The sequence below is a fragment of the Balaenoptera borealis genome (genome assembly GCF_965194805.1).
Source record: "Balaenoptera borealis genome assembly, chromosome: X".
NCBI classification, from domain to species: Eukaryota; Metazoa; Chordata; class Mammalia; order Artiodactyla; family Balaenopteridae; genus Balaenoptera; species Balaenoptera borealis.
The window spans coordinates 127,855,911-127,883,666 of record NC_138881.1 but is presented as its reverse complement, the minus strand read 5'-3'; the positions used below and the strand labels follow the sequence as shown (position 1 = coordinate 127,883,666).

Here is a 27,756-nt window from a genome sequence, read left to right as displayed (position 1 = left end):
CCAGCTTCCTCCGCGCCCAGCGCCCCGCCCACCAGCCTAAACCCCGCCTCCCCAGCCCCAGCCTCCTCACTGCTCCTGAAAGGGCTGCGACCGCGGCACAAGGGCCCAGCCAGCACTCCTACCCTGGGTCTGCTGGAACCAAAGGGTGGGCCACTGGCAGCTCTGGGGAACACCCTGCCCCCAGCTCCCTGGTCCCCCCCAACTCCAGCCCGCACTTTCACTCAAGACTCTAGTCTTGTCCACGCCCCTTCTAAAGACTCCTAAAAACCTGGCGTCCAGACCTTCCCCGAGGGCAAGTGGGGCCACTCCAGGCCTCCCCTTCCAGGAGAAACTGAAGCTGGCGGGGAGATGGTCGGATGGGAGGGGGACTCCAGGCCCCTTCCCACGTGGGCCCCCTGCATGGCTTGGAGGGTCTGGGGAGGCTGAGCTGAGGGCCCGGGCATGCTTCACTGGGCAACAGGCATGCCCATAAAAATACCGTGGCCAACAGGGCCGCAATCTGCCATCTGGGCCCTAGGCCTTCCTTGCCCTGCGGCTGGGCTCGGCTCACTCCGGAATAGCTATGCCCTCCGCCTGGCCTCGGAGGTCACGGCCGCGAGCCTGTGGGGGGGGGGGCGCTGGGGAAGAGCTGCTTCCCCACGCTTTCCAGTGAGAGGAGTGGGGCCGCCGGGAGAGGTCGGGATGGGGCCAATCTCCACGACAAAGAAATACGACGCCGGGGAAACCGACAGGGAGTCGGAGGAAGATCTGGGGATGGGTTATGGCAGCTCGAGGGGCGCCCTCTCAGCAACCTCCCCGCCCCCCCCCGCCCCCCCCCCGCCCCGGCTCTGGGCTGCGCAGGAGCCCGCGCCCCTCCGCGCCTCCCTGGCGGGCTGAGATCGACGCCCGCGCGCCCCTCCCGGACCAAGCGCCTAGGATGGGAGGGGGGTGCTTCCGGGAAGAGCCCAGGGCCTCGGGAATCCTGCCCTGGGTGGGGGGGCGTCCAAACACCCCACGGCCAGGGCGCGGCCGAGACCGCGTCGCGTGTGGGTGCCGGTCGCTCGCCAGCGCCCTCGAGGGCCGGGTGGAGGCTGAGGGGATCCGTTTCCCCACCCGACTCCTCTCCCCACCGCCCAGCACCGCGCCCCGGGGGCACCCCTGCCTCGAGATTCCTGCCCGGAGCCTCCACTGCGGCGTGGGTGCCCTGCTGCGGGGCACTGCCGGGCCAGGGACTACAGAGCTACGGGCGCGGGTCAGGCGGGACCCGGCGGCGGGGGTCCCACTGAGCTCCCTCCCGGAGGGTGTCACCGCGGTTCCCAGTGCCGGCCTCGGCAGCCCAACTCCGCCGGGACGAGGGGCGCGGCGGGGCGGGGCGGGCGGCCGGGGAGGTGATCTCACTCCCCCTCCCCCGCCTCCCCAGCGCTCCCCTCCCCCTCCCCTGCGCGCACGCCCGCCCCGCCCCGCCCCGCCCCGCCCCGCCCCCGCCCCGGCGCCGCGGCCGCCGCAGCATCAGCATCGCAGACGCGCTCGGGCGGCGGGTCCGAGGCCGGCGTGTGCGGAGGCTGGGCGGGTAGCCCGAGCGGCGGCCGCAGCGCAGGTAAGGCGGGCAGGCCTGCCCTCGCGCCGGGGCCGCGCCTGCAGCTCCCCGAGCCTCCCGTCCCAGCCCTGCCCCGGGGGCGAGAGCGGGGAGCCCCACCCGGACCAGCCCGCGACCACCGGCGGAGCGGCCAGAGCCCCACCCAGGCCGGGCACCCGGCTCCGGGCCCCGCGGAGCGCAGCGGGGCAGGGAAAGGAGGCCGGGGCCCGCAGCCCGACAGGTGAAGAGTACCTGGGCGGCGCCCGAAATGCCGACCCGGGGAGGGGTGCTCCGGGGGAAGTCAGGCAGGGTCTGTGCGGGCTGGCGGGGGCTGAAGGTGGCACGTCCCTCCGGGTATGTGAGTGGGTGAGAAGGGGAGCGCGGTGGGCCGTGACCCCCACCCCCCCATCGGCCGCCGTGGGGTGTGGCCCGGGGCGTGGCTGCCCCCCTTCCCCAGTCCAGAGTCCTGTTTGGCCGAAAATCCAGCTGCCGGCACGGCTGGGGGGAGGTTAGACTAGGCTGCCCCTGCAGTGGGGGGCAGGGGAAGGAACTGGGCTGGGCGCTGCCTGGCCCTCAGCCCCAAGGTGGGGAGGGGGGCTTTGTTCTCCTCCTTTCTAAACCCCAGCCTGGACTCCCCGGGCTTCCCCTCCCAGCCTGCGCCAGGACCAGAGTCTCCTGCCCTGGAAGCGTGGGGTGCCTCTGGGGCCGCAGATTCTGCAGGCTCTTGTGGCCGAGGAAGGGCGCACTGAGTGAGGCTGGCCTGGGCACCCAGCAGGGTGCGGCTGCGCACATGAGTGTAGAATGTGTGGGCCCAGTAGGTAGGGGGACGCGGGGAGGGCCTCAGCTCCTGGGGCCCTGACTTGCCCACTGCAGGTCTTTCGCCCATTGCCAGGTCTCCCTATCGCTGTCTGGTTACGAGAGGGGTCTGCAATTCCTCTTCCCGCCTTCCTAGGGCAAATTTTGGGGGACTCTTGGTTGGCAGGGGTTGCAAAGGGCCCCTAGTACAACCTGCTGTCCCTACAGGGTATCTGGAGCCCAGCCCATCGCTGCCTGTCTCAGGAAGGCAGGCCCAGGGCCATCTACCCCCACCCAAGAAGTGGGGGGCCTGACACCCCCCCTCTAAGTAGGTGCCCTGCTTCCAGTTAACTCCACCCAGAGGCAGGGGCTTCTGGGCAGCCTGGTGCCATCTCTGCTGACTCACGTGGCCCCGAGGGTGAACAAGCCAGTCACCCTTTCTTCCCAAGAACTGCAGCCGAGCCCCATCTTTCTTGTCCCCTGTGAGGTGGCTGGGACAGGGGGCGGCCTGGGGCCTCTCTCCTCTGACCAGCTCCTTGCTGCAGGCGATGGGACTCAGCCTGGCCTGGCCTCTCACCTGGCGCAGCGCCCATGCAACACCCACACGTGCCCCCATGGGCTCCCTAGCTTTCGGGGGGGGCCTTAGCTAATCTGTGGCCACATGGCAAGTGCTTGTCAGTGCTGAGGCTGGGGACCCCCCCCAACCCGTCCCCGGCTCCTGGACATTTTCTTTGCTGCATCCTAGTCTCTCTCTCTTCCTACTTATTTGTGTCTGTGTGTGTCCCAAAAGTGATACATCTTATTGTGGTATGCTTGGAATATACAAAAACGAACAAAAGAAATTAAGGATCCTGGGTGATCTGATCACCGAGGGAGAATCCCGCTCAGCACACCCCAGCCTCAGTCTCCCTGCTTTGCTACAACCCACTCCCAAGAGGCTCCTCCCCCAACACCCAGCGCCCAGCCCCCTGCAAAGCTCGGAGCCGGCGCTTAGCGCGCAGTAAGGAGCTCCTCCCAGCCCAGGAGCTCAGTGGCCCACGGGGCGGGCAGTCATTCGCTGGGCAGCTGCACTGCCAAGGTGCCTGCCTGGACCAGGCTCGGGGTTACCCATGGAAAAGCCAGTAACAAACTGGACCAACACCGTCTTTGTCTTCAGGGGGTGTGGATTGGTTTTCTGTTTTCCTTTGTGACTATTCGCAGGGCAAGGGGAGGCCGGGATTGAGGTTGTGGCCCCATCAGCCTCTTCCCGTGCTGGGGCGGATGCCTTCCACGGTGCGCACTTGGGCGAGGCCAGCTGGGGAGGGTGGAGGGGCAGCCCGCGTGCCACACCCGCCATTGCCCACCCCAGTGACATGGGACCCTCAGTCCTTTCCCCTCTTTGAGTCTCAGCCCTCTTGGCTATCACATGGGGCATGGACTCGTTAATCTCCAAGGTCCCTTTCAAGGCAAACGGTCCCTGGTGCCAGTCTAAGTGGCTGCAGCTGGACAGAACGTCTCCTGGGGCACCCTTTCTGCCAGCGGGGCAAGTGGCCTTGCCTTGCCGGGCCTGCCTTCAGGAGAGTCAGGGCGAAGGTGTGAGGGGAGCTCTCCCCAGCCCCTTCTCGGGGCAAAAGGTTGAAACAGGTCTGGAGTGAGGAGGGGGGCTGCTTCCCGGGGGTGCCCTGGGCCTAGGAAGGGCCTGTTCTGGGGAGAATGGAGCAAAGGGGGGCCCTGGGCAGAGGTTGGCCAAGATGGGCATCCCAGCCAACTGCCCTGCTCCGCCAGGCCCCCCTCTGTGGGCGTGAGTGGCGACCCGGAGCGCCATCCCAGGGGTTCTGTCCCACCCTGTGATGCAGACCAGCGGGCGGCTGTCTTTGCCCTGCCCCTCCTCCCATAATTGGGAAGGCTGGGTTGAGGCCCCTGGGGGGGGCTTTACCCCCCACCCCGGTCTTTCTCCCTCCCGCTCGCTGACCTGGCCCATCCTGGATGCCCCGGTCCTGCTTCCCCTGCCCTCGCCTTGCTCTCGCTGCCTCTTTACACCTCCACTCCCACACCTTCGCCTTTCTCCTCCCTGCTCTGTTGGAGTTTCTCACAGCCCTGCCCTCCTCTCCTTCCCCTGCTTCTGCCTGCCCCACCCCTCCCTGGATGCCCTTGTCCCCATCTCCCCACTTCCCCTTTTGTCCATCTTCTCTCTCTGCACCTGTCCCTGCCCTGATTCCTAAAGCCCAAGGTCGGCCCGGGCTCTGCACCTCAGCACGGGGGTGACCGCCACCCAGCACACGTCCCCTGGACTCTAGGCCTTTGGGTTGGGCCCAGACCTCCCGTGGGGGCCTCGCCTGACCTGGAAGGTGTACAGGGGGCACCTGGTGGCCCCCAGCAGAGGACCCTGGGGGAGGCGGTGGGCGGTTAGCCAGGCCAGCCCACCTTCCCCCCAGATATCAACAGGATCTTTGTGGCTTCCTAGAGGCTGTGGTCTGAGAGAGGGAGGAGCCGGGGAGGGTGGCCTTCCTCTGCAGGGGGAGGGTCTGGATGGACTGCTAGTCTTCCCAGAAGCTTTTCTTTGTCCAGTGCCCCCATCCAAGGCCTCGGGCTACCGCCTACGCCCCCCCTCCGTGTTCTCCCCAGGTCACGAAGCTGTGGGGGCGGACCTGGCGCTGTCCTGCCGGTCTCTGGCCCTACACCCGGCAGGGGCGGCCTCGGATGGGGTGGAGCAGGAAGGCGCCAGGGTCCTGGGCTTTGCGCACTCGGCTGAGGGGCCCAGAAGCTGAGGGGCCCTTCTGAGCCGGGCCGTCTTCCTACCAGTCTGATGGTGGAACTTGAAGGGAGGTGACGAGTCCCCGGGAGGCACGCTTCCCTCTGAAGTGTTCAGAGCCAGGCAGATTGGGAGCGGGCCGCCGGTCCGGAGGTTTGCACGGGGCGGCTTTGGGTGTGGGAGTGTGTGCATGGCGTCCTGTGTTCCTGTTCGCACGTGTGGGCATTAGCCATCTGGTTGCACGTGTGCCATCGTGTGTGTATGTGTGTGCTGGTGAGAGTGCGCGCACAGGTCCTCCTGTGCCCGCACTGATCCTGTGCTGGGAAGGGGCGGGGCTGCCGGTGGTGGCTGCGGAGGCCGCAGTGTCTCCCTGTAAGTCGTGGGGCTTCCCGCTGGGGGGGGGTGGTGCCCTCTGGCCCTTCCCCTGGCCGCCTGCGTTCATGCCTTAGGAATGCTGAAGCCCAGGGAACAACAGAGGCTCCATTGTCCATTCCCAGGCTTCCTGTGCCCCTCTGCTCTTTAACCCTTTGGGATGAGGAGCCCCAAGGTGGCTGGAGGGGCCTGGCAGTGTCTGAGCTTCTTCCAGGCGCCCCCTGCCCTCCTCACTTGGGCCAGGTGTCCCAGGGCCGGCAGGGCTGAGCAGCTCCGGGTGGGCCTCGGGCTGGGCCCCTCCCGCCTCTCTGTTTGCCTGGCACCTTCCCTCCCCCGCACTGCCTGCCTTCCCTCCTCTGGGTCCTGGGGCAGGCCCTGCTGGCCCATAGGAGCCGATATATGTCGCCCCCTCTTGCCCGGCCCCTGAAGCCCCCCGCTGGTGCCAGGTTCACTTCTCAGGTTGGGGGCTTCTGACCTTGTTCTAAGCCCACTTTCCAGAGCTGGAAGGAGGGCTTAGAGGGGGTGAAAGGGCACAGTTTTTAGGCCGTGGGCGTCAATTTCCCCAACCGTGCATCGGCAGCTTGGCTATACTGCTTGCATTCTAGGGGCCTGGGAGGCCGGGGTCTTGGCCCCCGCTTCACTGGACCTCAGTTTTCCCTTCTGCACGGGAAGGGAGTCCGTGCTGTGCCCGAGCTCTGTCTGGAGAGAGGGGCCTTCCAGCTAGCCAAGTGCTCTTTGTGAGGGGGCCCTGGAGCCTTTGGTCTTGAGAAAGCGGTCAGAGCAACCCAAGATTCTGCATAGCCAGGGCGGGGAGCGGGAAACCCAGGCTGTCCTTCCCTTGTGCAGAGTCCGGGGGCGGGTTGAGGGATACGGTGGTTCCTGCCCTGTGCTGAGGCGTGATGTGGGTCACATCCTACTTCCGCGCGGCCTCCTCCCAAGATTTCCCTCCCAGTTCCCTGCATTTGCCTGCCATCTGCCTAGCAAATAGGCCCCTCCCCAGGGGGCAGGCCGGCCTGGAGCCCGTCCTTGCCCAGGCCCTGGCCCTCTGCGAACGCAAGCAGGCGTACACGTTGGGGTGCCTGAGATGCTGAGAGGCGAGCTAACCGCCCGAGTTGTCTTCGGCGGCTTTGGGTGCCTCCCCCCAACTAGAGCCCCATACCTGCCGACCATCAGTGCTACCTCCGTGACCTTGGACATGGTGCTCCGGTTCTCCGAGCCTCAGCTTCCTCAATTATAAAATGGGGATAATGGTAGTGGTCCTTCCCCAGGGTGATTTTAAGGATTCAACGAGTAATACGTGTAGGGGTGTTTAGAAGAGTCCCTGGCGTGCGGTAAGTGCTCTCCGCGAATTCAGTTAATAAAATGGGGGGGGGGGGAGACGTCTGTCTCGCTGCCGATGGTGAGATACCCCCTTCCTTTCTCAGTGGAGACTGTCTGTTCTCCTCACTCTCCCACAAAGGGTTAACCTCTGTCCCGCCCCTTCCTTATCCTGTAAGGAGAATGGTCCATTACAGGTGAGCTGTCGTTGCCTTGGAGACCGAAGCCTTAAGGGGGCTGAGGGCGCGCTCTCCCTTAGGGAGGGGCGAGGCAGAGAGCACCAAGGACTAAGCAGCCGTCCTCGAAGACTTCCGGGGCCCCCGGGTACCTGTGGGGGCTCCCACCCAGCAGCCTCTTTCATGTATTATCTAAATAACCCATTAGGCTGCAGCAAGCTTTCCCGCATCTCTGCCAGTGGAGGGAGCTGGCTCCATCTCCATGGAAACCCGCCAGCCACAGCCTGGGGGGGGAGGGTGAGGAGGAGCCTTAAAGGAACACAGTGCCTGGGGTGTAGGTGACACCCACACCCTCATATACACACCGACAGGCTGGAAGGCCCCCAGCAGCCCTGCTGAGGGGACAGCCCAGGCATAGGTGCCGCCAAGTGCCCCCACAAGCCTACAAGTACGTGGACCTGGCACTCACACTCTGACCATCTCACATACCAGGGCTGAGCCCCCAGCGCTGCCCCCACTCGGAACAGATGGGCTGGGCTACCTGCCTGTGACTTCCCCTTGGGCAGGTGCATTTCTCTCAGATGGGAGGGGCAGAGAGGACTCCAGGCAGGACCTGGGAGCTGGCAGGCCTGTGTGCAGCGAGCATGCACAGGGCACCCTTGGAGGTTCCCAGGGTGTGTGTGTGCACAGAGAGAAAAGCAGCCATCCCAGGTCTCAGCCTGGGTCCACGACCTCCCAAGTGTCCCCCACCCCCCGGTCAGAGGACGGAGGCCAGAGGAGAGGACTGGCCGTGGGACCCAGAGTGTGGCCAGGGCTGGCGCTCTCCTAGGGTCCCACTGAGCCCCTCCCTGCTGGCTCTTCCACCTCAGAGCCCGCCACACCCTTTCTCCTTCCCTGCCCCCGTGAGTGTTCGTGAGGCCTCCAGAGAGGATGGGTACTCGGCCTGCCTTGGTCGTCCCCTCCCCCAGCACGTGGGCACTCACGGTTGTGCCGGCCCATGGACGCACGGGCACCCCCTCAGCCAGGCGGCTGCTCTCTCCATGCCAACAGCAATCTTGGAGGGAGCCGCTGGGGTCCTCTGGGCGCTTCTCCCTGCTCCCCTGTGGGGATCCCCACCTGCTCCCTGAGGGCTGGCCAGCAGTGGCTTGTTCAGCTTGCCTATAACCGTCTCCTTGCCCTAGTGCCACAAGTGGCCAGGGACGTGCTGCTCTGTATCTGTCGTTGTGGGCTTTGTTTGTCTGTGGTCCTGGCTCGCAGCTTCTCTGCCTTCTGTTTGTCTCTCCACCCTACCTGTCAGTCCAACCTCACCTCCAAGCCCAAGAAGCTCACCTCCTCTGACTCAGGTCCATCTCTCCTCCTCTCCTGTCTCTTGCCTGGCACACCCCCCAGGGACAAGGATGCCGAGGAGGCGCCACTGGGCTTGTGCGTAGGTGCGCACGCGCGCGTGCGCACACACCCCCCCCCCCCTCCAGTCTTCTTGCTCTTTCGGCCATTTCTCATCAGTGCTTTCTGCAGCTGTCTCTCATCCTTTGTACTCCTTTCCTCTCTTCTCTTCCTTTCCCCGCTGCCTGGGTCTCTGTTTCTGGATTTCTCCATCTTGGTTACTGAGGTGGTCCAGCATCCGTCTTTGTCTCCCATTCCCTGCCCTCCCTCCCCCAGCCCTACTTCTCTGTCTCTCCTGCTCCCTCCTGCCTCTTTCTCACCCTGTCTGTCACCCTTCAGTCTTCCCCAGCCTGCCCCCCCCTTTGCAGACATGGCCTTGGCTCCATCTGTACACCAGCTTGTGGAACACTCCCCCGCCTCCTTTGCCCCTGGAGGTGCTGATGGGGGGGTGGGGGCCTGCCGAGCTGACAACCTGAGCTGCTTGCTCTGTAATTGCCTGAGGAATGGGGAGAGATCAGAGAGCCGGCAGCAGTGGGACGGGAGGAGGCAGAGCCCCTCCCAGCTGTCACGGGCCTCTCAGCCTTCTGGCTCCTGCCCGTCTCTGAGTGCCTGGGAAGGTGGTGAGCTGGGTGGCAAATACCAGAGACTAAAAGAGGTTGGATGTGAGACTGTGGGGTGTTGGGATGGGGCAGAGAGTGGGGACCAGGGGATTTGGGGGTATCACATATCCCCTGCATATACACTGGGGTACACATGCCAAACCCCATTCTGGGAACCTAGTTTGGGGACAAACAGCCATCATCATTCCAGCAAAGGGAGTGCTCTCGTCTCCTCTCCCGCGGGAAGGTCCGCCTTTGAGATTCTCTCTCGTTTCTCTCCCCTCCCCCTCCTAAGACCAGAGCGCTCAGAGCTCCCAAGGCTGCCGTTTGATCACCTGCCCTCTGATCTGAGGCTCCTACTGCTTCCTACAGGCCTTGGAGCTGAGGCCAAGGCTGCGTGGCGCCCACGCTGCTTGCACTGGCTTTGTGGAGGAAGGTGGGGGCAGAGCAGGGCCGCTGTTGCTCCTCCGCTCTGGGCCCCAGCTTGGCTCTTGCCAGTTGGGAATTGGCCGCGCCTTTGCCGCTTCTTACCCTCCAAGTCACTCTCTTGGCCTTCAGCCCGTCCACGCTGACCCACCCTGGCGCTTCTCCCCCTCCCCCTCCAGCTTTGGGTCTGAGAGCTCTAATCTAATTGCTATTCGCCACCGTCCATTTTCCCTGCCCAGTCCCCAGGCAGTCTGCTGAATTCACCACTCTTCTCGGGTCACCTTACGCAAAACCAACATGTGGCTTCTGGTTGCCTCCTGACAGTCTGAATGTCTTAGTATGGCGTTCCAGGCCTCCCCACCCACCCCTTCAGCATTCTGGCTGAGGCTTGGTCCACGCTTTCATAAGGTCCTGGCTGGGCACAGCGAGGATGCCCGGGATGGACTTGGTGAACGCATCCATACCCAGGCCCCAGCCTCCAAGCTCTCAGTCACCCAGCCACCTGTTCTTGCCCTTCTTGCACTTTTACCACGGTCTCTTTCTCACACCTCTTCTTGTTTGGAGTCAAAACGATCTGTCTTCTTGGGAGTGTCTTCTCTTCTAGTCATTGGCAGAGAAGCCCCCTCCCCCGGGCCCTCAGTCGTTGGGGCTTGTTGCATGCAGGTGGGTGTGCATATAGCTGGCATCACTTGGGCTTGCGGTGGACACATCTATCAGTTGAGCCCTGAAGGCTCAGAAAAAGACCCAGACGGTGGGCTTGCCAGACACTCGAGATGTCAGAAACACTGTCCCAGAGCTTTTCCTGACCCCTGCTCTGACCCTGGCCTGGAGCATCTGGAAGGGGAGAGGCCACAGTCGCTTCTATTGTCCCCCCAGGAGCCTGAGGGACAGCAGGGAGGTGCTTTCCTCCTTGCCTCCCTCCTGCCACTTTTCCTCACCCTGTTCTGTGAAATGCAGCCTTCTTGGGCCCCTTTCCTTCTTTTTGTGTTCCCACTCCCCAGGTCCCCCTTGCCCCCCACCAGCTTTTTAGGCCTGAACAGCGCGCAGGGATCAGTTGGCTGTGAAACGCACAGCAATGAGACGGTGACAAGAGTTCTTCTCCGCCTATGTGCGCAGGCATGCTTGTGCGTGCAAACAGATAGCAGACATGAGGATTCATCCCGCATAGATACAGACACACAAGACACGCACATACTTCTGCGTGCACACGCCCACGCATGAGTGCATCCCCCTTCGTGAAGATGAAAATGGACACACACAGCCACAAAGACACTGATGTGCATATTTGGCTACATGCAGACCCACGTCCACACTCATGCCCGTCGGCATCTGCTTGCTGGGATGTTGAGTCACACATGGGGATGACATGCACAGAGCAGCCTGTGGCATGCCCAGGGGAGCTGATGGGGCAACAAGTTGGTGCTGGAGAGGCAGCTGGCGGAGGAGGCACCGACAGAGAGTAGGAAGGGGATGAAAGGCAAACTGGAGCCCCAGCCTCTGCTGTCTCTTGCAGGTTGCCTTCTCCAAGGTGGGGGGGAGGGAGGGATGGAGGAGCCGGACAGCCGGGGGCGGGGCTGGGGGCGGGGCCAGGAGCCCAGGCTCGCCCAGATGTTAGTCACTAACATCCGTCCGTTCTCTCTCCTCCCTTACCTTTCCCTCCCCTCCTCCCCTCTCGCAGTGTCCCCACCCCCGGCTCCCTCCCCAAGCCGCCCACCAGCCCCCTTCCCTCTGGCCGGAGCTTGAGCCGAGCCCGGCCGGCTTTTGCCGCGCCGAGCCGCCGGCGCCGCCGGGAAGATGGCCGTGGCGCTGCGGTACTTGTGGCCTCTCCTCCTGTGCAGCCCCTGCCTGCTCATCCAGATCCCCGAGGAATGTGAGTAACCGGAGGGAGCCTCGGCGCCTCCCTTCACCGCCGCGCTCGGCTTCTCTTTCTCTTCTACCTCTTCACCTTCTCCCGGTTCCGGCCCCTCACCCCTCCTTTCCTGGGCATGGAGTGGGCAAGAGGTACCCAGGACGTTGAGTACCTCTGGAAAGGACAGGGTGGAAGGCTCGGGGTATCTCAGTACCACGGACAGGGACCAGAGGTGAGGGAGGGCCGGTGAGATTTCAGCACCACGGACAGCAGGCCAGGCCCTGGACCCTCCTCCTCCGGGCCTCCGCGCTCTCCTTCGGCCCGCCCCACCCCTCCTCCAAGGATGGGGCGGGCAGGTGAGTGGGGCCATCCCCGGTCCTCAGCTAGCTCGATCTAGCCTCGCTCCGGCTTCTGGCTTGGGTAATCCTATCTTGGGCCCTTGGTAGCCCTTTCTGTGAACTGAGACAGGAACGGACCCCTTAGCCTTCTGGATCCTCGCGATTTGATGTGTAGTTACTTGGTGGGGCTGGGGGTGGGGCTGTTGGAGTATTACCTTTGGGGGGGTCACGGGCAGGCGTGTGGGTGTTGGGGAGTGTGGCTGGAGGTTTGTGACTGAACATGAGTATTTGTGTATGCTTTTGAGTTGGCCAGACGTTATATTTGTCTAGATGTATTTGCGGATGTGTGTGGTGTAATGGGCTAAGTGTGGGTATTCCCGAGTGTGAGTTTGATTTCCTATATGGGTAAGTTTGTGAGTCAGTATAACCGTTACTTACTGGCCACATTTGTGAAGGTCTGTAGGTATTTGGCTGTTGACACTGGATGGTAGTGGGTCGTGTGTGCATGTGAGTGCCTGTGTGTGTGTGGAATGTGTGTTACTGTGATGACATTTTCTCCTGAAAACACACCGCTGTAAGTGGCTGTTGGGCTTGGGGGAGGGGCGGTATCCTCGGTAGCTCCACTCCCTTCCCCTCTCACCTTTCCACCTTTGTCTCTGAGCCTGGACCGATTGGAGGCCAGCATCACTGAGAGATGAGCCCTGGGCTGAAGGTGGGGACTGTCCATGCCAGGAATGGGACAGGGGCTGAGGGAGGTGGGCTTGGAAGGCGCCTAGCACTGGGGGGCAGTGAGGGTTTGGAGGAGGTGGAGAGGGGCTGATGGGAAGAAAGGTCGGGGATGTCTCCTTAGATACACACACGTAGGTGCATGCAGTCACGCCCGTGCCACTCCCCCAGCTGCGGATGCACACGGACAAGTACGTGGGTAGACGCGGACGAGCCACCTGTATCCACCCAGGCGCAGAGACTCCGAGAGGCACAGTGAGAAGTCTAGATACAAAGGGACACAGTCATCCACACAAACACAGAAGTGGGCGTGCAACACAGAATTGCACACTGAATGTAAGCAGGCACACACAGCCTGCAGACGCACTCCGGCAAGACACACCCGTGTACAGACACATGAGCGGATGGACGTGAGATGGCACTCACGAAGTCACTGCAGCTCAGCCTGGAGCACCCACGCACGTGCCCGGACTCCCCCTTTTCCACATTCCCACACACGTGCTTGTCCTCCTGCCCCTGCTTCTCCTCTCGATTGCTGTCAGGCCTTGCCCTGAGCATCAGCCTGCCCTGCTACACCTGTGTGTGGAGGGGCAGGGAGAATTTGCAGAAAGGCAGGGTAGAGGAAAGAGAAGTAGATCAAAGACCACGGCAAGTCTGAGGCTGCCCTGGGCACCGGCTGGCGCTTGTTATTGACCCCAGTACAATATGGCGGGCGGTCTGGTGCCTCCCTGTTGGAAACTATCCTCCAGCTCTCTCCCTCCCCGGCCACTCCAGGCCCCTTTGTCTCCTTTCCTGCTTTCCCCATCCTGTCGTCCCTCTCTCTGTCTCTGGCTCTTGGGCTGCCTTCACTGGCCCCTTCCCAGCGCAGGGCCCTCTCCGCAGTGTCCCCAGGGAGCCCCCTCTTCTCTCCTGGGGGCCCTTACACTGAGGTCCTCAGCAGAGAAAGCCCACTGCTCTCCACCCTTCCCTCCGCTCTCTCCCTTCCTCACAGCCACCCTGGCCAGTGCTGGGCTGAGTCCAGCGGCACTGGGGGCAGTAGCTCTGGCCTCAGCTCCAGGGAGCTTGGTGGCAGGCTGAGAGGAAGGAAGGGGAGAAAATGAGGGCTGGCGCCGGCCCTGCAGGCAATGGAAACTCAGATTCAGCAGGGCCTTTGGGAGGGCTTGGAGGGGAGGGGGCAGCTGGGCTCTGAAGGCTGGGCCTGGGTAATTGAAAACACTGAGCTGTGCTAATTGGATTAGGAGGGAAGCGGGCTGGAGCAGGGGAGGGTGCCCTGGCTGAGGACTGTCTGCCTCCCAGCCTTCTGAGGCATCCTGCTTGGGGTGGAGGTCAGTTCTGCAGGCCCTGCCAGGAAGATGCAAGGGTCTGTTCAAAGCACACTCTTTGTTAAAGTCACGGATTTCTTTCTCCCTGCCTGCTGGAGCCGAGGCCTGGCTCCCCCTGGGCATTGCCCCACCCCAGGACTGGTGATGCGGGCTGTGTCCCCTCTTTCTGGGTCTCGGCTTGCCACAGCTCTAGGCCGGCACGTGTCCCCACGTTACACCTCCTCTCCCGGCCTCCCCTCCCACAGGGGTGCCTTCCCGCACTTACTTCTTCCCGTGCCAGGGCCCCCTGCTGGGGTGGCATGTCAGCTTTTCTCTCCCTCTCTCCCTTGCTGCCCGGATTTCTCAGATGAAGGACACCACGGTAAGTTGCGGGGAGGGTGGGAGTGTTTCCCAGAAGGGCCAAGGAGAGAGGAAAAGGGGGGGGGGGTGTCAGCACGCCCCTCCCCCTCTCCTGCACATGCTCAGCTCTCCCTGTGTGCCGTGCGCCCTGCGCGGGTTGCAGTCTTTTCTGGTCCTTGGGTCCTGTGCTGGAGGCCTGGAGGCCGCATCAGCTTCCCTCCTCTCTCCTGGGGTGCCTGGGGGGCATCTTTGCTCTGTGTCCGCTGGGTTTCCTGCCTCAGTTTCCCGTCTCTCTCTGCTGCTCCGCCCTTCCCTCTGGTCCCCTCTCTGCCTGTGAGGGGTTTGCCCTTTTTGGTTTCTGTCTTTGGCTTTTTCCTTGTCTCTCTTCTTCCTTTCCCACTCTTTGTCCTTCCCTTTGGCTTCATCTCTCCCCTCTGGTTTCTTTCTCGGTAACCTTTAGTGCCGTCCTCTCTCTATCCTGTCTCGTCCCGCATTTGCCCCAGCAGCTTCTGGCCGGGCTTCTTCCTTCTCTCCTCGCAACCCCATTGCCGTGGGGCCTATAAGGCTCCAGACCCTGCTTCCCTCACCACGGAGCAGGCCATCCTCACCACCGCTGTCCCCATCCTGTCCCCAGTGATGGAGCCCCCTGTCATCACGGAACAGTCCCCACGGCGCGTGGTCGTCTTCCCCACAGATGATATCAGCCTCAGGTGTGAGGCCAGCGGCACACCCGAAGTGCAGTGAGTGACCTTCACCCTCTAAGCCCTGGGGTTGACCACTGACTTTATCTCCAGCTCTCCTGTCTCCCAGGGCCTCCCAACTGCTGGGCGCAGACACCCCAGATCTCCCTCGTCACCCTTGGTCCTCGCGCCACCCCAGCCCGTCCCCGGGGCCCCTGGCGGCTTGCAGCCTTGCCTTGGCCTGTGCCAGCCCCGGTCCTGGGCTCCCGACCTCAGGCCTCTGAGCCTTTTTCTGCCCGCAGGTTCCGCTGGACTCGGGACGGTGTCCTCTTCAAACCCAAGGAGGAGCTGGGTGTGACCGTGAACCAGGCCCCCCACTCTGGCTCCTTCACCATCACAGGCAACAACAGCAACTTCGCCCAGAGCTTTCAGGGCACCTATCGCTGCTTTGCCAGCAACAGGCTGGGCACCGCCATGTCCCACGAGATCCAGCTCATGGCCGAGGGTGCGAGGCGCTGCAGAGACCGGGGAGGGCCTGGGGCACATGACAGGGTCCCCAGACAGGCCTGGGGAGCTCGTGTGGGAGTCCAGCCTCAGCTGGCTGTTAAGTGTGCCCGTAGCCACGTCCTCCTTCCTTGCCTTGTTCTTTCTCCGCTCTTCCTGGTCGGCCCCATCTCCCCTTCCCTCTCTTCTTCTTCTGTGCTCTACCCCCTCTTGGCCCCGGGGGCCTGCCGCCTGGGGGATGCACGTGGGCTTGGGCTTGTTGACTGACTGAATGGGTGGAGGATTGAGCCTGTCTGAGCCACTACCTGGGCTTTGGCTTCCGCCCCGTCCATCCCCGAATTACCATCTCTCTACCGCTCTCAGGTCACCTCCTTCCGCCTCCCCCATCGCTCTGTCTCCTCTCCCCTCTGCTTTCCACCTCTCACCTGGCCTCTCCAGCTCCCTCCTTCCTGCTCTCTGGCTCTGTCTTTATCTGTGTCGCCCTTTCCCTGGGGTTTTCCCTCTGCATTCCATCCTCCCTGAGCTTTCTGCCTCCTGAGCTTGCACTCCTCTCCCCTCTCTGCCCCTCCAGTTACCTTGGGAACCGTTGCCATGGTTTCTGTGTCAGGATGATGGAAGGGTCTGTGACTCCAGCATCCCTCCGCAGCTCCCCTCCCCCCACCGCCGCACCTCAGCCTTCCCCCACCCGCCCTCATCCTGTCCTCCTGGTGGGAGCTGAGAATTGTGGAGAGTTAACCCTTCACAGCCATCTGGCCTCCTGCCCGTCCTCTCCTCTGCATGGAGTGCCGGTCTCTGCCTTGAGCCCAAAAAGGACCCAGAGTCTCTGCCTGCTTTACGTGAACTTCCTCATGGCCTGGCCCTCTGACCCACCCCCTTGGCTAGCCCTCCTCCTTTGCCCTGCTCTGCCTTGGCCGGGAGGAGACTTGAGACCCACAGTGCCAGCCTCTCTGTCCCTTCTAGGTACCCCCAAGTGGCCAAAGGAGACAGTGAGACCTGTCGAGGTGGAGGAAGGGGAGTCGGTGGTTCTGCCTTGCCACCCGCCCCCCAGTGCAGAGCCGCTCCGGATCTACTGGATGAACAGCAGTGGGTGCCCACGAGGGGCTGCTGCCTGGGGCGGGAGGGTGTCAGTGGGTGTGACTCCTGGATGGGGGTCCTGACCTCTGCCTCCTTGCCTCCCGCACCCCGCAGAGATCTTGCACATCAAGCAGGATGAGCGGGTGACCATGGGCCAGAACGGCAACCTCTACTTCGCCAACGTGCTTACCTCGGACAACCACTCGGACTACATCTGCCATGCCCACTTCCCTGGCACCCGGACCATCATTCAAAAGGAACCCATTGACCTCCGGGTCAAGGCCAGTGAGTCCCGAAGGCTCTGATATACCTCCCTACTGCTCTCTCACCTTCAGGCATGGCCCATCCCATCGGTCAGGCCCCCCTGGCATTCCTCGAAGACAGCTTGGCCCAAACGCCTCCCCGGGTGGGGAGGGCAGAGATGGGGCCCTCTCTTTAACAGAGGAGGAAGCTGCAGCCCTGGGGGCTCGCTGGGGTGTCCAGAGTCACCCAGCCTGGGACCTTCGTGGGCGGGGGGAGGGGTCAGCCACGCCGCCCGCTCTGTGTCCTCACAGCCAACAGCATGATGGACAGAAAGCCGCGCCTGCTCTTCCCCACCAACTCCAGCAGCCACCTGGTGGCCCTGCAGGGGCAGCCGCTGGTCCTGGAGTGCATCGCCGAGGGCTTGTGAGTCTGCGCCCCTTGCGAGGGGAGGGGGCGGGGCGGGCAGAGCCTTTGCCGCGGGGCGGGGCTCAGCGGCCTGGTCGTCTCTCCCCTGTGCTCTCTCCCTTGGCCGCCGTGCACCGTGGCCCCGGGCAGCCCCACGCCCACCATCAAATGGCTGCGCCTGAGCGGCCCCATGCCAGCTGACCGAGTCACCTACCAGAACCACAACAAGACCCTGCAGCTGCTGAACGTGGGTGAGGAGGACGACGGCGAGTATCGCTGCCTGGCTGAGAACTCCCTGGGCAGTGACCGGCATGCCTACTACGTCACCGTGGAGGGTATGGTGCCTCTGCCGGCCCAGCCCATTCGGGCTCCCCAGAATGCAACAGCCGCTGTCACCGGGGTGGGCAGGGTCTGGGCCAGGGCCAAGGGCTGGCTGCAGGCTGCGGGCTCAGGGCGGCTCTCCCCTTCCTCGCAGCGGCCCCGTACTGGCTGCACAAGCCCCAGAGCCATCTGTACGGGCCGGGAGAGACTGCCCGCCTGGACTGCCAAGTGCAGGGCAGGCCCCAACCAGAGGTCACCTGGAGAATCAATGGGATCCCTGTGGAGGGTGAGCGGGGCCTCGGGCAGGGACAGGGAGTGAGCCCTGGGGACGGCGGGGACGAGGAGGGGCCTTGGCGTGGCTCACTGCTCTGGCCCTGGGCCCGCGGGCCACCTCCCGCACACACAGAACTGGCCAAGGACCAGAAGTACCGGATCCACCACGGAGCCCTGATCCTGAGCAACGTGCAGCCCAGTGACACGATGGTGACCCAGTGTGAGGCCCGTAACCGGCACGGGCTCCTGCTGGCCAATGCCTACATTTATGTTGTCGGTGAGTGCCAGCCAGCTGGACCCAGCCACCGCCGCCTCTTTGCCTCGCAGCCCCCAGTCCGTCCCTGCAGGCCACCAGGCAAGGCCACCGGGCTGACTCACCCAGCAGCGTCCAGTGGACGCTCTCTGGAGCCTCCCCTCTTCTCCCGCCCAGCCTCCCAACAGCGGGCTGGGGACCATGGAGGAGAGGCAGGCTCTTGTCGGTATTTCCAGGCGAAGAAGCAGCCTCAGAGAGCGGGCTGGCCCACCACAGGTCACCGAGCAGAGGCTCACCCTGGCCAGGGTGTGCCCGAGGCCAGCCTAGTGGCTCCTGTCCCAGAGTCTTGGGGAAGACTAGGGGGCTAGGCCTGGGGGGCTTTGGGGAAGAGGTAGACTGTCAGGGGGACCTCAAATAACTGGTACGACCTGGGTGGCTGGGACGGGAGGCGCATCTGAGGCAGAGGGGATGGCGTGTCCTAAGGCCGAGAGAGGCTCAGCCTGGCAGGGGCCAGAGCCGGGTGCGGGCAAGCAAGATGGGCAGGGCTCTTGGGGGCCTGAGAACGCCTGGAAGGGTCACTGGCAGCTTCCAGAGGCTGCGAGCCCTCCTGGGAGAAGCTGCCCTGCCAATCCCTGCATGTGCCTCGTGATCGCGCGTGGGCACTCACCCGGCCCTGAGTCCTGCCATGTCTCCTCCTCCCTCAGAGCTGCCGGCCAAGATCCTGACCCCAGACAACGAGACGTACATGGCGGTCCAGGGCAGCACCGCCTACCTTCTGTGTAAGGCCTTTGGAGCCCCTGTGCCCAGCGTCCAGTGGTGAGTGCCCCAACCCCGGCGGGGGGCACCATCTTCTGGCCCAGGGAACCAGGGAGGGCCGGGGGGCCGAGCCCACTGACGTCTGAGCCAGGCCTGCCCTGCTCGCACCAGGCTGGACAGGGAAGGAAAGACGGTGCTTCAGGACGAGCGCTTCTTCCCCTACACCAACGGGACCCTGGGCATCCGAGACCTCCAGGCCAATGACACCGGCCACTACTTCTGCCAGGCTGCCAACGACCAAAACAACGTGACCATTGTGGCTAACCTGCAGGTCAAAGGTCCGGTGACACCCCCGCGCCTCGCTGATGTGATCAGCAGCCCCTCCAGGAGGGAGGGTCAGGGTCTCTGGAGGACCCCGGAGTGACCTTCCCCTCCCGTCACTGCCCTCAGATGCCACTCAGATCACGCAGGGGCCCCGCAGCGCGATCGAGAAGAAAGGCTCGCGAGTGACGTTCACGTGCCAGGCCTCCTTTGACCCCTCCTTGCAGCACACCATCACCTGGCGCGGGGATGGTCGCGACCTCCAGGAGCTCGGGGACAGTGACAAGTGCGGGCCCAGCCCCAGCCTCGGCTCGGTGGGAGGCGGCAGAGTGGGGAAAGCAGGACATCCAGACCTCCTGGCCTCATCCATGGGGGGCGTGCCCCACTTTGCGGGGGAAGGTTCTGGCAGGAGAGGGAAGCGGGCGGGCAGAGTGCAGGTGGCAGGAAGTAGCGGGTCCGCTGGGAGCACAGGACAAGCGTGCCCCCACCCCCTCTAGGTACTTCATAGAGGACGGGCGCCTGGTCATCCACTCCCTGGACTACAGCGACCAGGGCAACTACACCTGCGTGGCCAGCACCAAGCTGGACGCGGTGGAGAGCAGGGCAGAGCTCCTGGTGGTGGGTGAGTCCCGGCATGGTATCGGGCTCGTGGCCCAGAGGTGTGGGGGGCACGGGAGCCCAGGCTTACACTGCAGGGCCCTTTCGGGCAGGGGGCTGGGGCGGCCGCCTTGTGAGTGGGCCCGAGATCCACCCTCTGTGGCCCTCAGGGAGCCCCGGCCCCGTGCCTCAGCTGGAGCTGTCTGATCGCCACCTGCTGAAGCAGAGCCAGGTGCACCTGTCTTGGAGCCCCGCTGACGACCACAACGCCCCCATTGAGAGTAAGAGGCCCACCAGCATGGCGCCCCATTAGCCCTCCCTCCTGGCGGGCCCACCCGTCTCCCAGAGCTGCGGCTCCGTGACCGCCCACCTCACCGAAGCACGCACTTGTGTTCGGGGGCTCCGGGTTGGTCACAGGAGCCTGAGAACACCAGTTGCCTGGGGCCCCCTCTCCCTTCCTCAGGGAGGGCCAGACTTTGCCGCCCCATCACCGCTCCCCCACTGGCCACACGCCGATTACTCCACTTCTTGGCAGAGTATGACATTGAATTCGAGGACAAGGAGATGGCGCCTGAGAAGTGGCACAGTCTGGGCAAGGTGCCCGGGAATCAGACCTCCACCACCCTCAAGCTGTCGCCTTATGTCCACTACACCTTTAGAGTTACTGCCATCAACAAATACGGCCCTGGGGAGCCCAGCCCAGCCTCGGAGACCGTGGTCACGCCAGAAGCAGGTGAGCACCCGGGAGGGGCCTCAGGCGCCAGGCCCCCTGGGCTCTGCAAGGAGAGTCTAGAGAAATGACTGTGCCCAAGCTCCTCTGCTTCCAGGGCCAGAACGGCTCGTTGCTTCCTTGGTCCTCGGCCTTCACGGCCTCAGCAGGAGCCCCACAGCGTTGATGTGTTAACACGTTACTTTGCAGCCCCGGAGAAGAACCCCGTGGATGTGAAGGGGGAAGGAAACGAGACCAACAACATGGTCATCACTTGGAAGGTGAGGGGGTCCCTGGGCTGAGCTCACCCCCAGACATAAGACCGGGACCCAGATATTTGCGGCTCCCCCTGGCTGTCCTAAGGGCCAGGGACCTGAGGCTGGGCTGGGGAGCGGGTCGCAGGGCGGGGAAGGGGCTCTTGGCCACCCGGCTCCTCTTCTGCTCTCCCGCTCCAGCCGCTGCGGTGGATGGAGTGGAACGCCCCCCAGGTTCAGTATCGCGTGCAGTGGCGCCCTCAGAAGACGCAGGGGGCCTGGCAGGAGCAGATCGTGAGCGACCCCTTCCTGGTGGTGTCCAACACTCCCACCTTTGTGCCCTATGAGATCAAGGTCCAGGCCGTCAACAGCCAGGGCAAGGGCCCGGAGCCCCAGATCACCGTCGGCTACTCTGGGGAGGACTGTGAGTATTGGGCTGGCCCCACCCACACCTGGGGGTGGAGCCTGCGTGCGCCGCATGGCCCACTCCCCTCCCAGCCCTCAGGGGTCCGCCCAGGTGCCCAGCTCCTACCTCTTAACATACAACAGTGCATTTCCTAAGAGTAAGGATGTTTTCTTACATAACCAAAGTGCCGTTATGAAAATCCGGAAAGAAATTTACCATCAATAAGTTGGCATCTATAACTTTGCATCTATCTGGGTGGCAGCCGATACCCCCGTGTGTGGACCAGTGCTGTCTTTACTCCAGTCCAGGGTCCCATTCAGGATCCTGCATGGGGTCTAGTTATCCTGCTTCTTTCCTTTCCTTGAGTCTAGAACGTCACCAGATGTTAAGTGTGATCATCCAGTCAAGATCTTGTCTAGTTTCTCCTCCATGTAGTTACCGTTTTCCCTCGCGACTAATAAACAGCCTGCAGGGAGAGACCCTGAGACCATGCGAACGCCCTACTCATCAAACTGCCCGCCCCTCACATCGCATCCAAATCCACCTTCCCCCTGCGGGAGGGCAGGGTTCTGGGCTGGCCTCAGGATGCCACAGGCCCTCATCCATGTCATTGGCCGTTTCCAGACCCCCAGGCAAGCCCTGAGCTGGAAGGCATCAAGATCCTCAATTCGAGCACGGTGCTGGTCAGGTGGTGGCCTGTGGACCCAGCCCAGGTCAAGGGCCACCTCCGGGGATACAATGTAAGAGTCCAAGGCGTAGGGGCTGGGGAGGTCCCCGGGGTGAGGGGTGAGGCTACCAGGAGTGACAAGATTGGGGGCAGGCCTCTGCCAGCTGCTCTCCCGGAAGTCCTCAGGTTGGAAGAAAGGCTCCCCTGGGAGGGCAGTGGGGAGCACGTGCCCCAGGGTCACTGCCAGAGGCCTTCTGCCCTTTCGGGGTCTCCTGTCCACCTGCAGGTGACGTACTGGTGGGAGGGCAGTCAGAGGAAGCACAGCAAGAGGCATGTCCACAAAGGCCACGTGGTGGTGCCTGCCAACAGCACCAGCACCATCCTGGGAGGCCTGCGGCCCTACAGCTCCTACCATCTGGAGGTGCAGGCCTTTAACGGCCGGGGACTGGGGCCCGCCAGCGAGATGACCTTCAGCACCCCCGAGGGAGGTGAGCTTTGCGCCCTGCACCCCTGCCCCGCCCTCCGCCCCACCCGGGTTGCCAGGGCGACGACCTGCCTCTGGTCTCTGTGCCCCGCAGTGCCTGGACACCCCGAGGCGCTGCACCTGGAGTGCCAGTCGGACACCAGCCTGCTGCTGCACTGGCAGCCCCCGCTAAGCCACAATGGCGTGCTCACGGGCTACGTGCTCTCCTACCAGCCTCGTACGTGTGTCGTGGGCCCAGAGCTTCGGCGCAGCCCGGCTGGGAGGTGCGGGGGAGCCGGGGGGTGGGCAGTGCTGGCGGCCGAAGCCGACTCCTCGCCTGTCCTCGCAGTGGACGATGGGGGCAAAGAGCAGTTGTCCTTCGACCTCCCGGACCCTGAGCTGAGGACGCACAACCTGACCAACCTCAGCCCCCACCTGCGGTACCGCTTCCAGCTCCAGGCCACAACGAAGGAGGGCCCTGGAGAGGCAATCGTGCGGGAAGGAGGCACCATGGCCTTATCTGGTGAGCTGGAGGGGGCTGAGGAGGCGGGCTAGGCAGCCGGGCCCACGAGGGCGGCCCGGGGGCTGCCTCAAGGTCCCACACCCTCCTCTCAATCCCCAGGGACCCCGGATTTTGGCAACATCTCGGCCATGGCTGGCGAGAATTACAGCGTGGTCTCCTGGGTCCCCAAGGAGGGCCAGTGCAACTTCGGGTTCCAGATCTGGTTCAAAGCCCTGGGGGGTGAGCGCAAAAGGGGACCCCGTGGTAGGGGGGAAGGGGGCTCAGGGCCCAGAGGGGCTGGGGGGTGGCGTGGAGCCAGGGTGCTGCCGGGCCCTCCCATTCACCCCTGCTGCCCTCTCACCCCTACAGATGAGAAGCTGGGCGCTCATCTCCCGCCGCAGTACGTCAGCTACAACCAGAGCTCCTACACGCAGTGGGACCTGCAGCCTGACACCGACTACGAGATCCACTTGCTCAAGGAGCGGGTGCTCCTGCACCAGATGGCCGTGAAGACCAACGGCACTGGTAAGGGAGCCTCGGGCACTGACTGGCCAGCTTCCCTCCGCCCCCGGCCAGGCTACAGCCACCTCAGGCCCCGGGTCACGGCTCGGCTCTTTCTCCCAGTACCTGGGTGCCCCTCGGCCCAGGGTGGAGAAGTCTGGGTCCCTGGAACGATCCCTTTTTGTATCCTCTGTTTGAACTGTTGCCAGGGCAACCATTTTTGCAGAAGGTCCTCCTCCCTGCCCCCCAGAGGGTCCCCCACAAGCATCAGCTACAAGCACGCTTCGCCCCAGCTTATCGCTCCTCCTGGGCCCTCTGGCATCCGTGGGCCTGGCCCTCACCTGCCCTTGCCCAGTCCCCGGGGGTGGAGGGGTCGGAAGTGGACCGATGGAACTAGGGGCTCTGAGGGAAGCCCGCGCACAAGGCTGGGAACTGGGGGAGGTGGGGGGGCGGGCTCAGGTGGTGCGTCTGCAGCGCCCGGGACCCAGCATCTTACCCCGGGCCTGGGCTCGTTCTCCTTCCCACTCTCCCTGCCAGGCCGAGTGAGACTCCCTCCCGCCGGCTTTGCCACGGAGGGCTGGTTCATCGGCTTCGTCAGCGCCATCATCGTCCTGCTTCTCATCTTCCTCATCCTTTGCTTTATCAAGCGCAGCAAGGGTGGCAAGTACTCAGGTAACTCCTGACCGCAGGGCTCAGGGAGGATGGTCGCGCCGAGGGCCCCCCTTCATCCCTCCTACGAGTTCTCCTTGGTCCCGGGAGCCCCTGGCAGGATGGGGTGGGCGTGTTGGGGGCGTGGGCGTGTTGGGGGCGGGCAGGAGGCCTAAGGGGAGTTTGTGCGCACACCGGAGCGCGTGGTAGCCAGGCCCACGTGGGGTGAGCGGTCCACCCTTGAAGGCTTCTCGGTTCCTGAGAGCCGCTGAAACAGGGTGCTGTCAGCGTTCAGAGCCCAAAGGGACAGCCTCACGTGCGTCCCCGCCTGGGGCGAGGCCCGTTGTCCAGTGAGAGGCTGGGGCGGGAGAAGCAGCTGGGCGCTGTCTGTGTCTGCAGTGAAGGACAAGGAGGACACCCAGGTGGACTCGGAGGCCCGGCCCATGAAGGACGAAACCTTCGGCGAGTACAGGTGAGCCGGGGCGGAGCAGGCGTACAGGTGGGCGCACAGGTGAGCCGGGGCGGAGCAGGCGCTGGCGGGCCGCCCAGCCGCTCACCTTCAGGCCTGACCCCGTCTCTCTCTCTCTCTCCTTTGTGCTGCGGGGTGCCGGCAGGTCCCTGGAGAGGTAAGGCAGGGCTGTTGGGAAGATGCTGTTAGGCTGCAGGGCCGGGAGCCTCCCGTGGCCGCCGTGTGCCCGGGAGTGCGATTGGCCCCTGCCTGCCGGGCCTCTGCGCTCCCCCGCTCTCCGGCCCGGCAGCTCCCGATTTCAGGGAGAAGCCAGCGCTGACACCCAGCCCCCGGGCCTGCCTGTCCCCATCCCAGCTCCCACTCTGGGCTCTGCCGGGGCCACAGCTGTACAGGTACCCCTGCCCATCTCGTCTGCAGATGGGAGCCAGGCCCCGCGAGCACCCCACCTCCCCCAGGATCCAGGGCACGCCCAAGCCTCGCCCCACTCGTGCTATGCGTGCCACCTGCCCTCCCGGCAGTGTGTCCAAGCTGAGGGCCTCTGCCCCTATACATTCAGAGCACACGGAAGACGGAAGACGGAAGACGGAAGACGGGCGGAACCCAGGCCCCTGGGGCTCTGCCCCGCCCCCAGCCAGGCCTCCTTTCGCAGGCCAGCCCCTGCCAGCTCCTGGGCACTGCTGGCCAGCCTCCCACTCCCTTCCGCCCTCCCCCTGCAGTGACAACGAGGAGAAGGCCTTCGGCAGCAGCCAGCCATCCCTCAACGGCGACATCAAGCCCCTGGGCAGTGATGACAGCCTGGCCGACTACGGGGGCAGCGTGGACGTCCAGTTCAACGAGGACGGCTCCTTCATCGGCCAGTACAGCGGCAAGAAGGAGAAGGACGCGGCAGGGGGCAACGGCAGCTCAGGGGCCGCCTCCCCCACCAACCCTGCGGGGACCCTGGAGTAGCAGGCTCCACCCAGCCAGGCCAGGCCGAGCACAGCCCAGGGCCAGGCCGCAGGGGAGCCAGAGGCCAAGACCCCCAAGTCCGAGGCCTGTGCTGGGTCCCTGACCTTGGGACTGAGGCCCCTCCCTCTCTTCACCAGGCTGCGGCCCGGCCCTCTGACCCTGAGCCCGAGGGAGGCTTAAGTCGGGGGCAGAGACGAGGAACTCACTGCCTCTAATCCCCTTCTGACTACCTGGTCCCCACTTGATTGCCAAAACCCAGCTGCACCCCTTCTTGGGCACACACTGCTTTGCTCCAGCTCAGGGGCCAGTCACCCACACGTCAGGTGCTGCCTCGCCGGCCTTTGGGCAGAGGGAGGCTGTGGTCAGGGCAGAGGAAGCGGGGCCGCTGCCCGGTGGGGCCTCCTCAGGACCACGGCTGGCACCTGCACCCCCAGCCGTTCCTTGGCCAGCCTGGCTGGGACAGGGGACAGGACTCGGTGTCCCCACCATCTGCTCCCTTTTCTTTGCCATCTCTGCTCCAACTGGGATGGGAGCTGGGCAGGCTGGCCATGGGTGCAGAGGAGGCCATCTGGAGAGCCCAGAGTCCCACCTGCCGGTGTCGCACTCGGCCCACCGCACCCTGCGGCCGGCTTTCAGGAGTTCCATACACACGCTGCCTTTGGTACCCACCAGACGACATCCAAGTGGCCTCCGTCACTGCCCAGGTGCGGGGCAGGCTCACCTCCTCCCCCTGGCCCCGGCCTCTCCCAGCCTCCACCGCACCCCGGGACCCCTTAGCAACCCCCCGCCCCCGACCCCAGTCTGAACAGTCCCCTTCCTCAGCCTCCCCCAGCCCCACCTTGGGAATGTAAATACACCGTGACTTTGAAAGTTTGTACCCTTGCCCTTTCCCCATATGCCACTAGTGTGTAGGCAGATGTCTGAGTCTCTAGGTGGTTTCTAGGTTTTATAGCAATTAGCTTTGATGATCCCATCCCAGGAAAAATAAAAACAGACAAAAAAAAAAAAAAAAAACAAGGAAAGATTGGTTCTCCCAGCTCTGCTGCGCTCCCGCCCAGCAGCCAGCACCTCCCCATATGCCTTTGCTTGGTCCGTTGATGAGCCCTTTACAAAAAGCAAAAGTATATATATATATGTACATAAATATCAGAATTATAAAAGGCAAATAAAAACCTGGAAACAAAGAGGAACTGCTGTCATTTTACCCAACACCCTGTCCCCTACCGTGTTCCACACGGCAGTTCCACCCGCCCCGCCAGGGCCAGGCCCGGCTCTCCGCGCCCTGGGGCCCTGCTGCCTGCTCCTGGCTCGCACTGGCCTCCGGGGGAGCCGAGCTCTAGGCTCTCACCAGGGCTGGGCCCCTTGTTCCCGCAGCTTCGGGCCCCAGGGGAGTCATGCTCCCTGGGCTGCCCAGCCCTCTAAAGCAGTAAAGCGCGCTTTCAACCAGTGACCAAGAACCTCCAGTGGACCCGCAGGGACAGCCAGCCCACCCTGGGGATCTCTGCGTCGGTTCACTCCCTGGCTTTCCCAGGCCGGATTCCCGCACCTCTCCCCAGCCCCTGGCCTCTGCACTCAGCCAGGCCTTGGTTTCATCGTTAACTGAGCCACTAGAAACCACCAGAAGAGGCCGTCTTTGCCCATGTTCCCACCATCAAATCTGTCCCCCCCACCCCAGCCCCAGCCCCAGACCCGAACGCTCTGTCCTCCGGCCCCTGTGGGGGAGCTGAAGTCTGAGGTCAGCCCACCACCCAGGCACTGGGTCCCGCCCCACCAGGACCCATCAACGACTGTTCTCCTGCTATGTCCTCCTTGCCTTTTCTGTATCTCTAACTTTTCTGTCCCTGTTGATCAGTTCCATGGGCAAACATGCTGTAACAGCCTCCATCGCTAAAAACACCCACTACTAACACCACGCGCCCCTCCAGCTCTTGCCCACTTCTCTGCCCCTATTGACCGCACCGCTGCTCAAGAGCTGTCTACGCTCATCAGCCCCACTTAATCTCCACCTGTAGCAGCATCTGCTTCTTGTCTGCAATACCTGTCTTCTTGTTGGTGCATAACGATAGAATTTCGCTCAGCTGAAGATACATCTCCCAGACTCCTTTGCATCTAGGCGGGGCCAGTGGAATGTGAGTGCAGGGGCGACCTCTGGGCTGTGCCCTTAAAGAAGCACAGCGTGCCTTTCCCTGCCCGGCTCCATCTCCTCCCCAGCCTGAGAGGAGAGCCATCCTGCACCGCTGGATGGAACTTGGCTGTTGAGGACGGCAGAGCGGCAACATAAGAAGAGCCTGGGGTCCTGCTGAGGTGGAGCTGCCATGTCTGTCCTGGGCTGCATCCTTGTTTTTAAGAGCAATTTTAGGTTTACAGAAAAACTGAGCAGAGAGTAGAGAGTTCCCACATAGAGTCCCTCAGTCCCGTCCCTCAGCAGTTTCCCTCATTATTCACGTCTTACATTTGTTACAAGCGATGGTCCGGTAGTGATTCGTTTTCATTAACTGAAGTCCACAGCTTACATTAGCATTCACTCTTGGCGTTGCATGTTCTATGGATTTGGACAAATGTACAGTATCATACAGAGTAATTTCACTGCCCTAAAAATCCCCCCAAAATGTCATTGTTGGGAGTTAGCACGCATGACATAAGGTGCACACCTGCATTTTTCACTTTTGAATCCACCACTCAGAACATTTGCGTCACTGCGGAAAGCCCCTCTATGCCCCTACCCGGCCAACACCTCGCTCCAGAGACAGCCCCTCTTGTGACGTCATCCCTCCCATTCACTGCGCGGGGTGGGGGGGTATCCATCGTATGGACGCACCGCAATTTGCTCATCC

At 63.4% G+C, this 27,756-nt stretch overlaps 1 protein-coding gene across 3 annotated transcripts; it reads left to right on the top strand.

Moving 5' to 3' along the window:
- The first annotated feature begins 1,454 nt into the window (after window positions 1-1,454).
- L1CAM (L1 cell adhesion molecule) lies at window positions 1,455-26,106 on the top strand. Of its 3 annotated transcripts, none has more exons than XM_082377785.1 (28): window positions 1,455-1,576; window positions 11,033-11,224; window positions 13,936-13,950; window positions 14,563-14,668; window positions 14,911-15,113; window positions 16,073-16,195; window positions 16,301-16,471; window positions 16,741-16,852; window positions 16,985-17,169; window positions 17,310-17,441; window positions 17,562-17,705; window positions 18,386-18,497; window positions 18,609-18,775; window positions 18,888-19,044; window positions 19,256-19,380; window positions 19,526-19,636; window positions 19,891-20,088; window positions 20,275-20,345; window positions 20,520-20,742; window positions 21,349-21,464; window positions 21,678-21,879; window positions 21,970-22,092; window positions 22,204-22,377; window positions 22,477-22,596; window positions 22,726-22,881; window positions 23,395-23,529; window positions 23,905-23,977; window positions 24,691-26,106. In XM_082377785.1, exons 2-28 carry the CDS (start codon window positions 11,149-11,151, stop codon window positions 24,920-24,922), a joined length of 3,762 nt encoding a protein of 1,253 aa, XP_082233911.1. In that variant the 5' UTR covers window positions 1,455-1,576; window positions 11,033-11,148; the 3' UTR covers window positions 24,923-26,106. The 3 variants fall into 3 exon arrangements, with proteins under 3 accessions (XP_082233911.1, XP_082233913.1, XP_082233912.1); XM_082377786.1 differs by lacking the exon at window positions 1,455-1,576 and adding an exon at window positions 1,606-1,796; XM_082377787.1 differs by lacking the exon at window positions 13,936-13,950.
- The last annotated feature ends 1,650 nt before the right edge of the window (window positions 26,107-27,756 follow it).